Raw genomic sequence first — 20,710 nt, 5'->3', positions numbered from 1 at the left:
GCTAGTGGATACCTACCTATAAAACACTAGCCCCATCTTCCAGAGTTCTATATTTTCTTTACAATCTAGAGAGAAAAATGTTTGCCAAGAGCACTCTTTTCAGAATTATAAGAGTTGGTATTACTGTAATGTAAGAGCAAAGCAATATAACTGACTCAACAGAAAGAGATAAACCGGTGGCAGCCCCCTTGATGTACGAATATTTTATCTTAACGCTGTGTTGAAATTAAGTTTATGACCTACTCATTTACACAAGAATGTCTAATTGACTTCCCTTGGCCCCCCCTTCTCTCTAACCTTGAGTCATCCGAATATATAGAGATATAGTATATGTCATGGGCATAAAGATATTCATAAATACAGATTAACTCTATACAAGAATGAAAACACTTCTCTACATTTTCTGAACAGGATACCTGAAAACAAACCCACAACCTGAGCATTGACTAAGAGGAAATTTTAAAAGTCACTACTGTTTCTTCTTTAGTTTTTTTTTTTTTAACTCTTCCCCCCCCCCCCCCCCCCGCCCCCGCCCTTTAAATATTTATAACGTGTGGAAAATCTCATGTTACTTAATGGACTGATTTGTCAGTTAAGTGGTGACTGGATGCTAACCATGCAAATAACATTATTCTAGCTGTGAATTGCACAGAGCTAGTTTTTAAATTGTTCTCTGAAGGAGAATTAGTAAATGTACAATTTTGCCTCTAACTCTGCCCGGTAAGAAATGACAGGGAGCTGAAAATATCTGTCAAACTGCAAATACATAAGAGGCACTCAATAGTATAAATCATTTTGAATATTGTATTTTAAAACATCTTTCCTTGGGAGAATGGATCCTAGTAAAAGATGCATTTTAACAGTTCACTAAGCATTTGTGCCAAGTGTCTATTCTTAGCACCTGAATAAGAAGTAGCTGTCACACAGCTGTTTTAGTGACAGTTCCTGAGATTTGCCTCAAAGGTAACACTGTAGTCAGCGAACAATTCTCCACTTACTGAATTAGGAGATCACCCTGGACACAAAAGGCACAAGACAGACACAAACAAACACGTACACACACACACACACACACACACACACAATACCTCAGGGCATTACCTGTGTCAGTGTGCAAAGATTCATTCCGTCCACCCCAGCACCACCACCCCCTTAGCCCCGAGTTTGAAAAAGAAAGGGAAAAAGGTACCTACTCTTCTTCGTAGTGCAGGGAAAAAGATTCAGGAAGGCAAAGTTCTACCGAATCCATGTGCGACCGGCAACCATTATTTGTGCACCCCAGCTATAAATCAAAGTTTTCCTTGACAGGGCACTGTGCAATTAACACAAATGTTCTCCTAGCCACAAGCCTATGGGCACCGCCAGTTGGGACCAAAGCTCTCACACTCTCCTAATCAAGGACTTAAAGCCCCGATTGGAGCTTATGAATATGAAGTAGGGCTTTACATATGCAATCCCACCGGCCCAGGCGCGCAGCTGATTGGGGGACCTCTGCCCAATCAGGAGGGAGGCGACGGGAGACTGCACCGGGCCAGCGGCAGAGTCAGGCAGGTAGGCAGGGTGCAGAGAGCCGCCAAGGGGGCTTGGAAACTGCCGGGTGGGAAGGCAGAGAGGACCGAGACCCAGGAAAGCTCCTCATAGATAATCGGAACATTTTCCTCCCTTCCCCCTCCCCTGCCTTTTTGTTTCTTTTCTTTTCTTTCTTTTTTTCTGGGATGCTATAGAAAGCCACATAACTAATTTAACTCTCTGTGCACTGGAGATGTTTGTCTTTGGTTTGCTCACCCTAAGAGCTATTTTGCTCTGACAAGAAGAACAGACTGTCAGTTAATTTGGGCAAGGATTCTGCGGAAGGTAGAGAATTAAGTTTGTTCCCCCTTGGTGGGGGTGGGAGGGGGGGTGATGGGGAAGGAGGGTGGCCGCTTCTTTAGTGCTGTACTTTCTTTCTTATTTGTTCCTCATCATGGCTTGCTGCCCTGATGTATAACGGGCATTGACAAAATAAGACGTTCTTGTTGGTTGGATTGCTCTACCTAAGGTGGTACACAGTTTTATAAGCTGCAAGAAGAGATCAGAGTAACAAATTAAGGGAATGCCTATGCAGATTAGATGTATGGACATTTCTATACCTGCTCCCTTCGCTATACAAAGTATCTCCTTTCAAAACATTTGCAGGGCAAATGGGCATCTTCAGTTTTGGGGTGGGAAACAAGGCTGAAAGGAAAAGTAGTGTACTAATTGTATCTCTGCATTTCGATTAAATACTCAGCTATGGTAGGAAAGGTGTTAATAAACAATGCTCTGAAAAGTATCCTTCATTACACAGTTATTTCAATATAAATGTGCAAACCAGGAGATGTACAGTAAGAGGTAGCATTTTATACACAATATCCCACTTTCAAATAAAACATTTATTTTTATTTATACAACATATCCTATATGCTGTTTTTTTTAAAATCAAAGCAGAAATAATATAAACCATCTCTCAGCATGGTCACTATAGGAAGTGGTTTTCAAAGAGAAAATTTAGAAAACTGAATTTGCATTCTAAACCGTCATCAAAAAAGAAAGAAAAAGCAATAGAACGTAAGAGGAAAACTATATTCCCTTAAAATAACATTGAGCTGGTTCTTAATTTCCTGATAACAAGAAGTAAGCTTAGTATCTGCTTAAACTATAAGCTTTTCTACACTAACAAATGTATGTTGGAATAGATACCAGCTATTTATGGCAGAGGTAACTGTTAGCTTACGGGGAGTGAAAGACCCACAATTTTGATATAATCCAGCTTGGTTGCTTATCAACTTTTGCATCCCAAGTCTTACATGATAGAACTAGTATAATCTTTAAGATCAAAATAAATCAGTTTAGATATTCAGCATGTGTTACATTCACTAAATCAGAACTCAACCCTCTCAAGTTTTCTATGTCTTTGAAAAACAAAACACTGAAATAGATCAGCCACATTAAAATTCAGAATATAAAATGACAGACATGATTTTGTTCCCCCTCACACTGGGAAAAAAAAAGCAATTTCCTTGCCACCTATTTAGGTATATCTAAGGTATGAGTGTTATTCCTTTTATTTGTGGTATAAATGCACATAAGTTTTCAGATCAGAACTCATATAGGAAAAAAAAATAACCCACAACTGTGCTTCAGAATACTGTACAAAAGCAGGTAGTAAAAGCTTAATTACCACTAGCATTATGCTGTCTATATTGTTAAATGTGAACTCTGCAATTAAGATGTAAATTTGGTTGTGAGCAGTGAATTAAAAGAGCTTTGAGACGTAGAAGAAAATACAAGCATTCTGCAGACACCCAGAATGGAAAAAAAAATCCTCTACTCAGTCTAAAATCAGACATCTAATCAGTTTACAATATTAAAAAATTAAAAAGGCATTTTACAAAAGAAACCTGATTTTTTTCCTAAAATACAATCCAAGAAATAAAAAAAAAAAAACAACTCATATTGTTAGAAAGAAAGGCATCTTTAGACTCCTAGGATACCTGCCCTGATTTTTCCATAAATGAAATTTCTCAAGGCGATTTGTAAGTTCAATAGTATGCATTTTTAAAAAAGGATATACCCCCTCAGAAAAGTTTCCTTCTCATTATTTTTTTACTAGGAGCATTTATTTTTAAAAAATCTTTAATATACTCAATGAAGGCATTCTGGGGATGGTGCCTCTTGTGCTGTATTTTGTTTCTTTGCATTATCCTTGTTTGACAGAATACATTTATTACTCTCCTTCAAAATGACTTTTTAAAGACAAGCTTTGTAGCCAGTTATTTACTAGTGATCTTAAGTCATCATACTGCATAGAAAGTGATCCTTTTTTTTTTTTTTCCTTGAATCTTCTTATTTTTCTCTGGGTATTTCCTGGCCCTCATTAGGAGCCATCTGATTTCTCTGGTGTGTGTTTTACACATACTTAGGCTCACATTCATGTGGCAGTGTTTTCCTCTGTCAGTGCCCACAGAGAAACCTGTACAAACATTCACGGAGTCACCCCCTCATCTGTCAGGCTCAGTGTTCACTGCGCAGGCTGCTTTCTGAATGACCAGAAATAATATACTAGGCGTCGAGAGCTCGACTATGGAACCCCCAGGGATGAAATTGTCACCTACAGAAGCCAAGCACTTAAAATGCCACATTACTGTCTTGTATCCAGGTTAACCAATTAAAAATGTAAAAGCATAGCTATGGCACCGAACTTGTGAAGCAGCTTCTAGACTATTGCATGAATACCTTAGTTCAAGTCATCTCGACAGCTTTTCCCTAGTCAGAAGAGTTTTCTTGCCTCAAGAGATGGGAATAACTACAATCATAGGAAAGAAATATATCACATGCATTCTGAGCTTAAAACCTCCAGAATCTCAACTATAAAGAATTTCGGGTGGTTGGGGGTGGGGGGTGGGGGTAACAGATAAACAGCCTTAAGCTTAGCACATATTGTTAATCAGGCTAGACACTTCACAATCTTACCACCAGGAGTCTACCCAAATCAGGAGGAAAAAAAAAAATGAGCCAAACAAAAGGATTTCTGTGGATCATTTCACAAGGAATCTTAATAAAGTAGCTAATATCAGTCTATTATTCATCAGGGTCCCTGTCTACACACACTATCTCATGTTCCTTACAGAGTGCAGCCATAAACACCCCCAAAGCTTTATGTCAACTAATGCATAGGCACCAAGCAAACAATACACATCCTTGTCATGTGAAGAATAGAATAGTCGCAAACAAAACTCCAGTGGAAACAAAAGGTAGATTACTACGAGTTGTCTATAGCCGAAATGCTACTCTAGAAGTGAATTCTTATATATAAAGTGACAAGAAATTCACTCTTGCCCTTCCTATAGATTAAAAACTATTCTCAGTTCTCATCCTCTTTTTCAGGAAACTAACAGGATAAGTCTATATCTTACGTTAACATTAAAATCATGAAAACTTTTGAAAATTCATTTGATACTGTATGTCTATCCCTCCCCCCCCCCCCACACACACACATGTATTGGTCAAATATGTGGAACAAAACAAGGCACACAAATTTAAAACCTCCAATTACCTTGTGATCAGCCACTCCAGATTCTTTTTCTTAAGATCATAAACCTTTGAAAAATCTATTTAGGTTTTGGAATCATTTTCCCTGCTGCTATTTGATAGATCGTGGATGGTGTAATATATCATACTACAGAAAACCAAACCAGGACTATTACAAACTATCTGTAACCCCAAAAGAAAACCACCAAGAGCATCCCTTAAAGTACAGGCATGCAGAGTCAGGTGCCAAGCTCCCTCAAGAGCTGTATGGCCTTTAAGAGGACCCCCCCTTATCTGTTCCTTGTTCCCTCATCCATACACTGGGATTTCTATTGTGCTACAAACCTGCTTAAGAACACACCTTGTCCACGGAGAGCATGCAGAGTTCTTTCCAAGTCAGGGTGACTACTTTATATTACCAGCAAACCTCTATCAATTCATCATACCTCATTTTCTGTTGCCTTTCATTTCTAGGGCACAGGCTTTGATATTTAAATTATTGTCTCGATTGGCAAGAAGCAATCATTTCTGTTGAAAGTGATTCCTTCCACAGAAACATTTTTTTTAAAAAAACCCACAAACTTGCCTTTTAACAAACATCCAGTAAATCTATCCTATTCCCAAATTATGGAATCCATATAAAAAATGCCCTTTCTCTAGGGAATAATTTTGTTTCACCTCTGTAACCTACCAAACTCTTTACATAGTGTTTCTGTGAAAGTGGAAATTCAAAAGGAAAAGGAAAGAAAGACAGGAAGAGAGAGACAGAGAGAGAGATACACACACAGAGAGAGAGAGGCAGAGAGAGAGAGAAAGAAAGGAAAACTAGGAGAGACAGAAAAACTAATAGAGGCAATTTGGTTTCTGCTTAATTAATTCAGGATTATTTCACTTTCATTTTGTCAAGCTAATAATATACATGGTGGAATGTCAGAAAAAATTAAATTATAAACTACACTGCCTCCAATGGGAAAACTGACTTTAGTTATGTTAGATTTGGCCTGGTAAAATATCAAATGCATTTTGTATTATTCTGCAAGCTTTCCATAATCTTCATAGCATGTATTTACAGAGTAATAGTTAACATTTTGAGATTATCCATTAATAAATGAGTTACAGTTATATTCTTTCCTGCATGTTAAGCACCAGGAGTTAAATTCAGAAAATATTCAAGGTCAATGTCCCGTTTTAGACCTTTGCAGGCAGCTGCAATATTATGATAATCAAGCTTAAAATATTCCTATAGAAAGAGTAAATTAGCCTTTTCACTTGAAAGATGATTATGATAAACAATAAACCTAAGAGAGGACAAAATCCCTATTTTTAAAAGCCATAAATTGTTGACTCAATCATGTGTGTGATAGTATTGTTCAAAATAAAGAGTAGCTTAGCTCTGCGAGGGAGGAGGGGAAGAAGACTGAAGAAGAGAAAGGGGCAGTGGAACAAATATGACAGATTTCAGAATAAGCAATGAATGGTTTGATACTAGGACAATGATCAAATTATCCAGCTTAGCCACCCCATTAAACATAAGGTACACTTGAAGCTGTGTGTGTTACATATCTCTATCTCTATCTATCTATGAAACAAAAATACAGTCTAAAATTTTCCACATAATTTCAAAGCTCCTTTTTCTCATTTCCATTAACCGTTTGCCCAGATTTTCAAAGGACTTGTTAAAAAAAAAAGAGGTTAACCTTCATTGTCTACAAAGATAATTATGAAATGGTTATTATATTACACTTAAAAAATGTTATAGCCTAGTACATTGGTAAAACTTCATTCTATAAATAAGTACGTTTGATAACAATCTGCTTCCTTCAGCCAAAAAAACGGATTTGAGAGATGACATGTTTGTCATCCTTGGAAGAAGTCAGGAGACTTCAAAAACATGCAGGAAAGGATCATAGCCTTTTCTCCTGTAAGTGTTGAGCTCAGATCCCAATTACCTTTAGGATGCTTCAGACCATAGTCTTTGTACTCATGTCAGGCCTTAGTTGTGGGAAGAAGCCATGTGGCCCCTTTACTGGGCCAAGTCCATTGTGGTCCTGGCTAGATATCCCAGTGTTACAATAACCTTTTGATTCTCTCAAAAGTGTTAAAGTTTAGCCAGGTGCTGGTGGCTCATGTCTGTAATCCTAGCTGCTCAGGAGGTAGAGATCTGAAGATGTATGTTCAAAGCCAGCTGAGGCAGAAAACTCTGTGACCCTCTTATGTGTAATTAACCACCCCAAAGCAGGAAGCAGAGTTGTGGCTCAAGTGGTAGAGTTAAGTCTTGAGCACAGAAGTTCAAGAACAACACACAGGCCTGAGTTCAAACACTGGGGCAGGCCCCCCCCCAAAAATCTCTAGTTCGGATTATAAATTTTATTATCATTCTCTACATAGTGAGCTTTGCATAAATATTAGCAATGTTAATTTTATGTGTATGCTAATGCTAGGGCTTAAACACAGGGCCTCTTGCTCTTATCTGGCTTTTTTACTCAAGGCTGGCTCTCTACTACTTGAACCACACCTCTACTTCCAGCTCTTTGCTGGTTAACTGGAGGTAAGAGTCTTAGGGATATTCCTGCCTGGGGTGGCCTCCAGCCATGAACTTCAGATCTCAGCCTCCAAATTAGCATGAGCCACCAATGTCCAACAGTAGTGTTATACTTCAATCTCGCTAAAAAGAAGAGGTCTGAGAGAATAGCATTGTAATTCAATTGGCCTTCAATCCTACCTAGGAGTTCAAAGGGTTTAATACAGAGAAGACAATGAAGCACAGTCTTTCCATTGTGAAAGTACTGACAACTTTTACCATAAGATGCTATTAATCACTTGCTACACCATCATATATACATTGGCTCAATGTAAAGAGATGTTGCAGTAAAAGTTATTCTCTATCATTATCACCTATCATCAACTACTATCATCTTTGAAGAGGAAAGACAGACTTGGAAACAAAAACTGCTTCTGCTGACTCTCCCGAGAAGTCATCTATATATTATTTCCCGATAGAAAGGGAGAGAAGCATTGGTCTATATTCCTTTTCTCTTCCTTTTCTCACCCTAGCAATTCAGTCAATAAAGCGGTTGGTTTTATTACTATTCCAAGCACCAGCTCATTCATGTAGGAGCTCTTTTGATCAGATATCCAAAGAACTCCATTTATTCACAAGGCTTTGCTCTTGTTACAATGAATGGCCACTAATCAATGATGGAGGGGTGAGACTGGACAAAAGGGAATTATAAGTGGGAAAGGCCATAGCAATTGAGTACAAGCTGGTTACCTTACAGGTGAAGAGAATGAGTCTTAGACTAGTTAAGAGCATCGTCCCCAGTTACGTATCTAGGTAGACAGAAATGCCATATTGGAAAAGAGTACATTTCTTCTCTTTCCAGTACTTAGTAACAACCCACTATTGTTGACAACATACTGGTGCACAGAAAGATCTCTAATTTGTTTTCTTTTATAAGTTTCTTGTGATGATCATTTCCTTTAGAGATTTAGTTTTTATTAGACTATCACTCCTTTTCCCACTCCAACCTGACCCAATTAAGCTAGCCAGGGCAGACAGCAACCCTAAAGTCAACAGTGTGACTTTATAAATATTCCTCTCCATGTTTTTGGCACACATAGAATATATCTGGGATGAATGAATGTGAATGTATGGATGAATGAATGAATGATTTACCAATGTTATTTTGCAGTTAATTATTAGTCAGTTTACACAGTCTGCCAAATTATTAGAATGGGGAAATTTTTTTAAGTGATTATTAAAAAAAAACATAAATGTATAGGAAGAAGTTGATAGAAAAGGACAGAAATGAAAGGCTGAGTCCAAGGCTTGCATATATATCAATTAGGTTATTTTTTATAATTTATTACTCTGATATCAAAGGAAGAACATTATGTTCGGATTGCTTTCTGCTGCTCCTTTTTATTTTTTTCTATGTTTTCCAAATAATCAACTAAGTATTCCATAGATACCATGGAAACATTTTCTCATTGAGCAGGAGAATGTTTCTAAGAATCATTATTTCACATAGCTGTCTTGAAACGAAATAATTTGTGAGAAAATATCAAAAATGGCTCTTGTAAGCCATGCAACACTCTATATCAAGGCTTGTAGGTATTTTTATTTCTTAAGTTTCCTTGATCAAATGTTGACAAGGATCTCATAAACAATGGCCACAAAATGATTTCTCTGGGCCATTCATTGTGCTTAGAGAAAACAGTGAATATTTTGAGAATGGAGGGAGACTTGTCTTTTTACGTGGAACGAAAGAACAAAATGATCAGCAGGAAAAGCAGTCTTGCCTATCATGCTTTCTTAGCTGTTCTGTTTTTATGCCCTGCAGAGAGTGTGTGTGTGTGTGTGTGTGTGTGTGTGTGTGTGTGTGTGTGTGTGTGTGTGTGTGTGTGTGTGTGTGTGTGTGTGTGTGTGTGTGTGTGTGTGTGTGTGTGTGTGTGTGTGTGTGTGTGTGTGTGTGTGTGTGTGTGTACTATAAGTGCTGGTATCAGGGTTTGGGCTCAGGGCCTATGTGCTGTCCCTTAGCTTTTACAACCCCAAAGCTGGCACTCTATCACTTGAGCCACAGCTCTACTTCTGGCTCATTGGTGGTTAATTGGAGATAAAAGTCTCATGGACTTTCCTATCCTGGCTGGCTTCAAATGAGAAGCCTTAGATCTGAGATTCCAGAGTAGCTCAGATTACAGGCATAAACCAGTAGGGCCTGGAAACTCCCTGTAATTTATTTTAAAAAATCTGGTTATGTTTTGTTTAATGGTTTCATCCCAAAAGGCAAAACTCTGATGAGAATATATCCCATTAAAGAGTCAAATGTTATTTCTAAGAAAACATACTTTGGATGTAAAAAGAGAGTGAGACAAAGAACTCCTTCCTCATTTCCCTAGTAGATTAAAAAAAATTAAAAACAGGGGTAGTCATGGGCAAGGGGAAACCTGAGCACAGTATTTAAGACTGAAATTCTGGGGATACCAGCTCACCTGCAGTGTTTCACTACTCAAAACTATTTATAGTATGAAGGCTTATCCAATCAAAGTCTGTGGAGCTCAAAAGCAAATAACATAATTAAAGACCCCATTTTTTATTCCTAGAGTTCAGTCACCACTTGAATTAGAAAACTAAACAAATCAAAGACAATTTTCATTAGTTAAAAAAAGAAACGTAATTCACTCTTTGCTAAATGAGATCTTCAAACAAAGAAGTGAGATTTAACAAAGGAAGATTTTTCTTAACTTTATATTGAAAAAATATACCCAAATAGAAATTTTTAGTTGTTTAGAACATTTGTAACTAGTAAGTAGACTAGCCAATATTTGCACTGAAACAAATGTTAATATTTAGTATTAATAAAGCAGTTTCATATGGATATCTCTTCATAACAATCCAGTGTGTCATGTAGAAGGTGTATCATTATCATCACCATCATCATTATCTTCATTTTTTTTTTTTTTTGGTCAGTTGTGGGGCCTTAACTCTTGGCCTGGGCACTGTCCCTGAGCTCTTCAGCCCAAGGCTAGCGCTCTACCACTTAAGCCATAGCACCACTTCCGGCTTTTTTTGCTTATGTGGTGCTGAGGAATCGAACCCAGGGCCTCATGCATGCAAAGCAAGTGCTCTACCACTGAGACACCTTCCCAGCCCCTATCTTCATCATCTTTATAAGAAGACCGAGGTTCAAAGTTACCTGATTACCACAAGACATTTTAGCTCTTATATTGTAAAATAAGGACCTGATTTAATTTTCCTTTAAAGTTCTGTAGCACTTCCAAACTCATGCCATTTCTTATAAGTCTTTTTGCATTCTCTTAAAAGGACACACAGAGGTACAGAAATGCCGAATTAGAATACATGTTTGTCCATCAAGTTTTCATTCAGGAAAATACAAAGCATCTCCTAACCATTCCAGGTCCTATGCTTTTTTCCTGCTCACAAAACATGCATCTTTTGGTACCTATGCAGTGTAGGACCTGTGTCAATTCCCTGGGATAAACTTGCCCAATACTATTGAGAATAAATATCAAAAGAAAGAATCCTCAAGCACTCAACTCCCTAACTCTATCACAGCTTTCACTTAGAAAGGTAAGCTGCTTTTGTGTTCCCTAAATTTCATAGCAATGCTACCTTGAATGCACTGCCAGATGTGCTACCCACACCAAGGTATCAAGAGGCCTACCGAGCACCACAACCATTCTACATAAAAACAGAATAAAAACACCACCACCTCCAATTTAAATTCAATTTTCAAATGACTATAATTTGCCTGGAATTTCCCCACGTTCTCCTGCATAATAAAAAGGAACTAGGGTCATCTCATATCTTGTAACAGCTATATAAACACCAATGTTTTCTTCTGAATAATTCTACTTCATTGCTCTAATCTTTCCAGAATGCAAGAAAAGATTTCACCGAGTAATGTCAGGTGCTATATTCTTGCAAAGAAGATCCTAGAAGTGAATACGGCCACACTGCTTACTCCATTAGAGCACATGATTAACTGAGACAATATTAGCTTTAAGGGTCTCTTTCTGTGGTTAGAGCTTTTCAGTACTGCCCAAGTCCTGGGCCACCAATGGTCTCATTTCCATCAACTGAGCAATTAGACTGATTCAATCATTCAATCCTAATCAATAGTTTGAGATGTACAGAAACTAAATGTAAACATTCTGTTTATTCTTAACGGATTTAATTCATGGCCCTGACTGAGGGGAGAAAGTTAAATATTTATAAGTATGCCCGGTCATATTGCAAAGAAAGCATACCTTTCCTTGAGATTCTGGCTCTCATTTTGTCAGATGCCATACTTAGCAACACAATCACAGGAATGATGGAATTCTTTCAGATCTCCCAATTCTGCGAATCCTTCCTCAAGGGCCACCAGAGAGAACCAGTGGCTCACTCTGGGGAGTCCCATAATGCTTTGCAATAACTAGCCTCACTGGTTTATGTTTAGGGCACCTTGTCTCTTTCTGTTCGTTAACTTCTTGAAGGTCCTCAGTCATTTGAGCTGTGCCCAGCATTATAATCTGCCAAATACGCCGCTGATTGGAGCCAAAATTATTTACGGTCATGCAGCTTGATTTGCTGGTGAGCTTCAATGTTTCACTGAAGAAATCCTGTCAATATTTTAATGGGGCTAATATATTTACTCTTTCTCAATTAGCTACCCACTAAATGAAACTTATTTTGACTTGCAAAGAAAGGAATGTTGTTATTGTTGAATCAGCACCTCTGTGTGGATAAGAATAGCATGACTACATTTTTCAGTGGTCAGTCCTAACACGGGCTGCAGGGCAGTGACAAAATCCTGCTATGGACTACCCCTGACATTCACGAAAGAGCGCATAGAACAAGGGTTCACTTTTTTTCAATCCTTAACATCACACGCACAAATAAACTAATATACTTGACTGGTTTCGCTAACTGAACAGATGCATTTAGGAGTTTGTTTGCTTTTCTGAGTCTCGAGACTCACTTCCACTTTTGTTCCTTCACTCTTAGTTTCTTTTGTTATTATCTCTAAGTAGCTGTACAAAGGAGTTGCCATTTAACAGAACAGTTTTTGAACACAATGCATCTTGATCAATTAAAAACAACAGGAAAGTTGTTCCTTTTCAGAAAGGAAAATAGCTGAGAGGGAGTTACCTGGTTGTATTAAAGACTGCTGTTTCTAGAGTATGTAATCTGAGCAACAGCCAAGGCTCTAGGAGAAGATGGTGAACCATCAAATGTGAAGGGATGTGCTGAAGATAATTTCAAAGTATGTCCTAAGAATCGAGGTATAATGCACCAGTAGAGCACTTGTGCTTGCTTAGCATGCATGAGGCCCTGGGTTCTATGCACAGAACAAAATTGTGTGTGTGTGTGTGTGTGTGTGTGTTGTGTGTGTGTGTGTGCATATACATTTTGGGGCTGGGAGTAGGGTGGAAATCAGAACTTTATGTATGTGAGGCCAGAACTGCTTTACCACTGAGATATTTTCTTATATTCCTATGCGTTCTCTGAATTGTTTTACAGAGTGTGGGCTACTTATCTAACAGAAAATAATTGATAGACTTGGAGACCAAGGTGGGGTGGGGTCGGGGAGCACTGACAGAGATAGATACAATGGATACATGCCAGACCCAAGAGAAGGAAAATATGGCTTTCTCACCAGTAAAAGATTTTATGGTCAGGCACAGTGACTCCTATCTATAATCCCAGCTATTTCAGAAGCAGAGATTGGAGATCCAGGGCTGAAGCTAGGCAGACCATAAAGTTAAGGAGTCCCTATCTGGAAAGAGCAAGATGAATACGGTGGCAAGCAAACATGGGGGGGGAGGTGGAGGAAGAGGGAAGACGGGAGTCAGAGGCAAACTCCAGATGAAAGCATAAAATTCTACCCACAAACGTTAAAAGGGCTGGATGTGTGATGGCTTGGACCACAGAGAAAATGCCTGAAAGTAAACCTGAGTTAAACTCTCAATGCTCAAAAAAAAAAATCTAGAACTCAAAATACTGGCAGGTTCCTGATCACATGTTAATATTTCATGTACTCTTACTATTTCCTGCTCTGCTACCTAGGGAAGTCCTAATGTTTGGTTCATTCTGACATGGTCAGGAACTCTTGTTATAGGACAGCATCCTCTATTACCCCAGAAACCAGATACTATTGATATTTTCCCATTCTATATTGTATTCTCCTGTAACTTCAAGTTTCTTGAGAAGCCTGTTCATCATGATAAATAATCCCGACACTTTACAACTTGGCAGAGGCAGGGGTGGGGGGTGGAGGAGAAGGAAGGAATGAGGGAGGTGGGGAAGGGAAAGGAAGAGATAGTGGGAAAACAACAAGGGAGGGGGTAACAATGCTCAGCAAGAAATATACTCACTGCCTTACTCATGTAACTGATGTAACTGTAACCTCTCTGTACAACATCTTTACAATAAAATTTTAAAAAAGAAAAGAGAAAGAAGGAAAGAAAGAAAGGAAGGAAGGAAGGAAGGAAGGGAGGAAGGAAGGAAGGAAGAGAGGGAAGGAGGGAGGGAGGGAGGGAGGGAAGGGAAGGGAAGGGAAGGGAAGGAAACGGGGTGGGGGACAGAACCAAACAAACAAAATAGATGCCAAGAACAAATCTCTCTTTTCTACAGTTCATCTCCCAGGTCTTCATTTTTCATTCTTTCTTACAGATTGTTTTACAACTAAATGGCCAAATAAATGATACAGTCCTGAGCCTGGCTCCTGACCTCAGCGCCTTCCTTGTTGAAAAACCACCCTTTGGATCACTGATTTGCTATTATTCCAATTCTTAACAGCCCTGACTCATGCAATATATTATATTTTTTTTAATCTGGTGACTGTCCTATCTTTAAATTCTCTATTTTGAATGAATACTGATTTTGTGACACGAAGTCTGCTATATAATGAAATGAAAACAAAGAAAAGGCTAAATCAGTTTACAAAAAAATCCATTTGTCAAACAGTGTGGAGATGTTCCCATTTTAGTCTGGGCAGTTCACCTCAGCTCTTGATAAGGGAGTTAAACACCTCCAGGTTCCCTGAATGGAATGAAAGGCCTCTGGGCCACAAATATATTTTCCTTTCAAAAGTCTTTGTTGCAACTTCTAGCTAATTAAATGCCCATATAACAAGAGATGCTTGGGACACAGCAAAATCAGAGCATTTTCTTACAAGAGGACACACACAAGTACCACACAAGCATCGGCTACCATTCTTATGTCTCATTTACATTTCGATAAGGTTTCATCAGCCTACTCTAAAACCACTCTTTCTTGCTCAGTTTTGGACCAGAGAGAAGTCTAAGGCCTGAAAAGGGATATAGTGAACATTTAAAAAAAAAATGATGAAGAATGAGGAAAAGAAAAACTAGCAACCTCACTATGGATTATGTGGAAAAATGATGTTTTATGTCACTGATACAGTAAACAAAAATTATCAAAAATTTAAAGGATTTGAACTCTTGCAACATTTTGTCTGTTCCTGCAGATTATCTGTAGGCAATGATGTCCCTGTAATTGAGTTTGATATTCACTGGAGTGGTTTTGAACTTACTATCTCACATTTATCAAGATGGGATTTCATACATATAAATACAAACATATAGATGCAAATATTTTCTAAAAATTAAGAAAAATAGATTTCACCATGATTCCTTTTAATAATTTTGGTTTTTTTAAAGCAAATTATTAACAACTAAGTGGTCTCAACAATACTACTAATATCAGCATCAGCATCATATAGTCACCATTGACAGCCATCTTCATCATCATGGTCAATTTAAATAAATATCACAAGTTTAGGATATGATAGGTCTGTGTTTAACATTAGGCTCTTTGAAACTTCACAGTAATCTCATTATTAATATTTCTGTCTGTCTGTCTGTCTGTCTGTCTCAGTATTCTGTTGTTTGGACAATCTTGCTGAACAGTCTTGGTGCTCATAAAACTCCCAATCCTCTTGTCTTAGACATCAGAAGAGGAGTTCTATGATTGCAGCGTGCATCACTGTCCATGGTCTGCACTATCTTCTTGAGATATTTTATCAATGAGGGAACTGTACATTGATAACTTGCTACAACTTTTGTCCTGGATAACTGGCAGCATCCATCCTAACCCTGCTCACAGGACATTTGACTGTGGCCGTTAACCATTATGTTTCCTGCCAGTAAGTACCACACTTTCCAGTTTCATTAGTGATTCTCCTGGGTGAGGCCCACAGGGCAGGCCATTCTGCTCAGTAGCATGGAAAGGGATAGATAGGAAGGTTTGAAATGGGGTGCTTTAAGAGAACAAAGCTAACAAATGAGGTCAGGTGGCGAAGGCCCCATGAAGGAGTCAGTAATATACTGCCTGTTGAGGCCTCTTCTAACTTGTTCTGTAAACAAATGCCAGCAACATAAAGAATGTGTGGGTGCCAATTCAATTTATTTATCTATACTATATTTGGCAAGCATTTATCACATTGCTGTTGGCACTGCATTGAGTGCTAAACAAAATATTTACACGCAGGAGAAACACACAAGCTCATACCTTTCCTTAGTATCAACCATTCAATGTTCCTGGGTAACTCCTGTGATGTTTTAATCATAACCTTCAACTGAGTCTAGCACTGAACACTTGAGTATGTGAGCATACACATCCATCTATGCCCACCTCTGAATATACTCCTGAATGCCAAAAATGTACTCCAGGCCAAAAAATGTACAGATTCTACTCAAATCATAAAAAAATTGAGTTTCAGAAATATGCACACATAGGACTTATAGAGGTTATTTCTACATCTTCCCATCTTTATTCCTAGCAATGCATGCTGTGTTACCTATGAGTAGTCTCTTTTTGGCGACCAATGTGTCCCATCTTCCATCTGTTCTTCTAGCAATATCGCTGGCCGACTGCCACTGTAGCTACATCAGCCTTCATGATGTCATTTGACTAGATTTTCCCTAGTACCCATTTGCTTTGCTCTGCAGGTGCAAGCAGGCATATATATACATATATATATATATATATGTATATATAAAATATACATACATATATATATATATATTCCTGTAGTTCTTTGAGCCGGATTTAATTTTGACTCCCTGTGTTTCTGCTCTATTTACGATAGCATGAAGCCTACAGAATCTAAGGAGGAAGACACAAAGGTCTAAACTTCCTCAGTAAATGACTTGATGAAATGTTGGCTATAACTTAGGGTCTCCATTTTTCCTTTTGGTTATAGGGTGTCCTTTTGAGGTTTTGTAACCCTGTATTTTTTTCCTGTTCTAAATTTTGTTTTTCCCTTTTCATTCCTTTACTCTGGTCCTGATACTGTGTGAGGCTCTTAACTTCTACCCTCTTAAGTTAAAGACTGAGGATTCTTCCCCTCAACCTTTCCTCACTTCAGCTAAGCAGCCAGGCTGGGGAGCCTACCAGGTAGGTGACTGGGTAAGGTTCTATGTCAGATTTATCCCTTAATAGAACTTTGTCCTTTGTTGTTGTTGTTGTTGGTCATGGGGCTTGAACTCTGGGTTTGGGTGCTGTCCCTGAGCTCTTCAGCTCAAGGCAAGCGCTCTACCACTTGAGCCACAGCACCACTTCCAGTTTTCTAGTTAATTGGAGATAAGAGTCTCATGTACTTTTCTGCCTGGGCTGGCTTTGAACCGTGATCTTCAGATCTCAGCCTCCTCAGTAGCTAGAATTACAGGTGTGAGCCATTGGCACCCAGCAGAACTTTGTCCTTGAGGAAAGTTACTTAACCACCTCTCTGTTCTTAGTTTACTTCTCTGTAAAAAAAAAAAAAAGTACTTCATAGAAAGGGGCTGTTATTTTTAGATCATCTTCTGGTGACTTATATGTATTTTTCAGCCTTCTGATTCAGGACAGATACCATGAAGTCAATTTAACTCTATTATGAAAATGGGTAGAAACAGAATGTGGTTTAAGTACTTAAGGTAGCAAAGAACAATGGAAAACATTTGCTGGGCACATGCTGTCCCCAGAATCACATGGCACAGTTGATTTGCAGTACGCTGTTTAACCTCAAACAAGTTCAATAATAACAGCTTAATTTCCTTGTAAAGTTCTCTAATGTAACCTCAGTAATACATATGTATGTGTGTATTAATCAGATATTATGAAATTGGTGATTCCCATTTTATGAGTAAATGTATAAAGAAAGACACATACTACAAATATTGATATCTAAGGAAAGTGACAAGTAAGCCATATCACCAAAATTAGGACCCCAGGAATAGGGGAGAGAGAAATGTACTCCTTTGCCACACCCCAAGCTGCTTCTCTTATATGTGAGAATAGAACAGGTTCAAGCTAAGGTGATAAAAGAAAAACAGGACTGGGTGCTGGTGGCTCACACGTGTAATCATAGCTACCCAGGATGTTGAGATGTGGAGATCTGAGCCAGCCCAGGCAATAAAGTCTAATTAACTAGCAAAATGCTGGGCTGGACGCCTGTTTCAAGTAATACAACTCCAGCGGTGAGCAAGCAAACTGAGCAAGAACATAAGACTTGAGTTAATCCCCAGTACTAGAAAAATAAATAATAAAATGAAATTGTGATAAAACATTTATACTTATATGCAAAATACCCTAATCTATATGTACAGTGATTAACATCTCAAACAGGATGGAATTCACATACCTGCAAATTATAGAAGTTATCAAAGCCAATCTTTAAAAGAATTCATTGTTTAAAGTTCTTCATTTTCATAGCATGTTTTTCTTCCCTAAGAATAGAAGAACAACTGTATCAAACCTGAAGGCATGGGGAAACGAGAGGAAACGAGATATATTCATTTTTTTAAAGGTATCACTTGGAACATTATGTCATTTATTTAAACTCTACAGGTGACAATTGGCCAGTTTACACATTTATCCAATACCTGCTGCTCCTGATAAATAGAAGCAATTCTATTTATCTGAAGCAATTATAAAAAATACCCACGGCTTTTTCATCTCCCCGTTGTAGATCTTAGATAGTGGCCAACTTGTAAATATATTAGCCCCTAATTCTACAAACGATCGACTCTTCCAAAATAAAGCAGACTAATGTGCGAGTGCGGTGTGCACCCTCCTGCATAATCACACACTCTAATCATTTTATGATATCACAGTTTCCTTGAATAATGGATAGCTTTCTTAAAACAGCCTAATTTAACTAAGGGTTTTTCTTCAACATATTCAAATATTAGGTTGAGTTAGCAAAAACCCATAAAACACGATAAAGGGAATTGATAAAACTTATTGGCCTACTTGTTTTTTTTCTAGCACAAATATGTAACTTTACAGCATCCCCAAATGCTTGTACACTTATAATCTCATTTAGTCCTTATACCTATCTGCAAGATAAATGATGGTGAGTTGGGTTTCCATTGGTTGTTGATGATATGTGGGTTGGGATGATATGCATTCACAAAGGGTACACATTTAGAGGAATTACCTCCTCCCATCAGGCTTCCTCTGTGTCTCAGCTATACCTTCACTCTCTACCTTATTCTTTCAGCAACACCACATGATTAAAATGATGCCAATTTTTGGGCTAGTGTGTGGGTTATAGAGGAGAGCAGAAGTACTTGCCTAGCATGCATGAGGTTCTGGATTTAATCTCCAGCAACATACATATACACATATGCCAGTGTTAAACATACCTTTTATTATAGGTACTTAGTCTTCAATTTATCCATACAAGCCTGTGCCTTTATACCAGCTCCTTTATACCCTCATGATGGTATAAAGAAGAGCTGAATCTCTTTCTCCTCCCACATGCTCAGAAACCCAGGTTCTGATTTTCCATGAGATTCAATGATTGCACTTCCTTCCTAACTAGATAGTAATACATTGTCAAATAGTCCATAAATACCTAAAACCACAATACTTATATATAGAGAGAGCCTGTACAGAATCCTGGTTCTACTATAAAACAATGGTGTGGCCTTGGGTAGATCATTCATTCTTCTTAAGCCTCTGTCTATTGTCTTTGCCAGGGGAGAAATAGACTAGCTTAAAGAAAGAATCTATTCAAATCCCCAAACATTATTAATCAGTGAAAATGGCATTTTGGTACAGAACGCTAGTTAGTACTGAGGAGACCAAAATATGATCAATGAGTAGAATCCAATAAATATTCATGGTTGTGAGGCATATAATGCTTATTCTATTAATCCCATTTTGCTTCAATCTCCTGTAACTGAACTAGAAAGGGGATTGTATGAAGATTAGTTCTATGATGTTGCTAATGTGAACTTTGACTACTAATACCCCTGGAATAGAGTTAATACTCTTAAACACTTAATGCATTTGTTCAATAGGCTTATATTGGGATATGATTATTGATTTACAAATATAGTTTAGAAAATAAATCTTTGGGCTGGGGGAGTAGTTCCATGGTAGAGACCTCGCCCAGCACATGTGAGTTTCTGAATTCAACACTGGAAAAGAAAGGAGATAGAGAGAGACACAGAGACAGAGACAGAGAGACAGAGAGAGACAGAGAGTAAATCTAGAATTGATCATAAGTAATGAACTCCTATTTTACTTGTAAGTGTACATCCTTGATCAATTTCTCCTCACAACAATTTATAAGTACCACATGCACTTCTTAACCTACATTATCTGGACAGCACAGAGAAGGATGTTTTGTATTACAAGCATACCCACTTTCTCTACTCTGACTGGGTCACTAATTTTTTATCCAGTATTGACAGAATAAGGCAAACATTACAAGACAGTCTTATGTTCTACCAAGTACAAAATCAAACACTTTGTCAATAATTTTGGAGAGATCCAGGTGCTGGTGGCTCATATCTATAATCCTAGCTACTCAGGAGGCTGAAATCTAAGGATCTTAGTAAAGCCAGCCCAAGCAGAAAAGTCCCCCATGAGACTCTTACCTCTTATCTAGTTAATCACACAAAAACTGGAAGTGGAGCTGTGGCTCAAAGTGATAGAATACTAGCTTGAGCAAAAGGGCTTAGGAACAGTGCCCAGGCCCTGAGTTCAAGCCCTATGATTGACCAAAACAAACAAACAAAAAATTAGAGGACTTAAAATGTAGCTTGGATTCTCTCTCTCTTCCTTTTCCTCTTTCTTCTTCATACACACACACACACACACACACACACACACACACACACACAAAATCAGCATCAAACC

General features: G+C 38.2%; 1 protein-coding gene across 4 annotated transcripts in view; it reads right to left on the bottom strand.

The window, feature by feature from the left end:
* The window catches only part of Esrrg (estrogen related receptor gamma), a 519,748-nt gene that overhangs the window by 216,997 nt on the left and 282,041 nt on the right, over positions 1-20,710 (bottom strand). For 2 of the 4 annotated variants that reach the window (XM_042682337.1, XM_042682336.1), the window contains exon 1: positions 1,194-1,350. The exons of the other annotated variants lie outside the window; for them this stretch is intronic. Coding sequence is in view for 1 of the 2 variants with exons in the window: in XM_042682336.1 (XP_042538270.1) it covers positions 1,194-1,249 (56 nt within the window). In the remaining variant the exon portion in view is untranslated. Of the gene's footprint in view, positions 1-1,193; positions 1,351-20,710 lie in introns of those variants that run through there. 4 annotated transcript variants of the gene reach the window in all.

Source organism: Dipodomys spectabilis, unplaced genomic scaffold (assembly GCF_019054845.1).
Source record: "Dipodomys spectabilis isolate Male_0828 unplaced genomic scaffold, ASM1905484v1 ptg000069l, whole genome shotgun sequence".
Taxonomy (NCBI): Eukaryota; Metazoa; Chordata; class Mammalia; order Rodentia; family Heteromyidae; genus Dipodomys; species Dipodomys spectabilis.
This window is presented reverse-complemented; position numbering and strand designations above follow the sequence as displayed.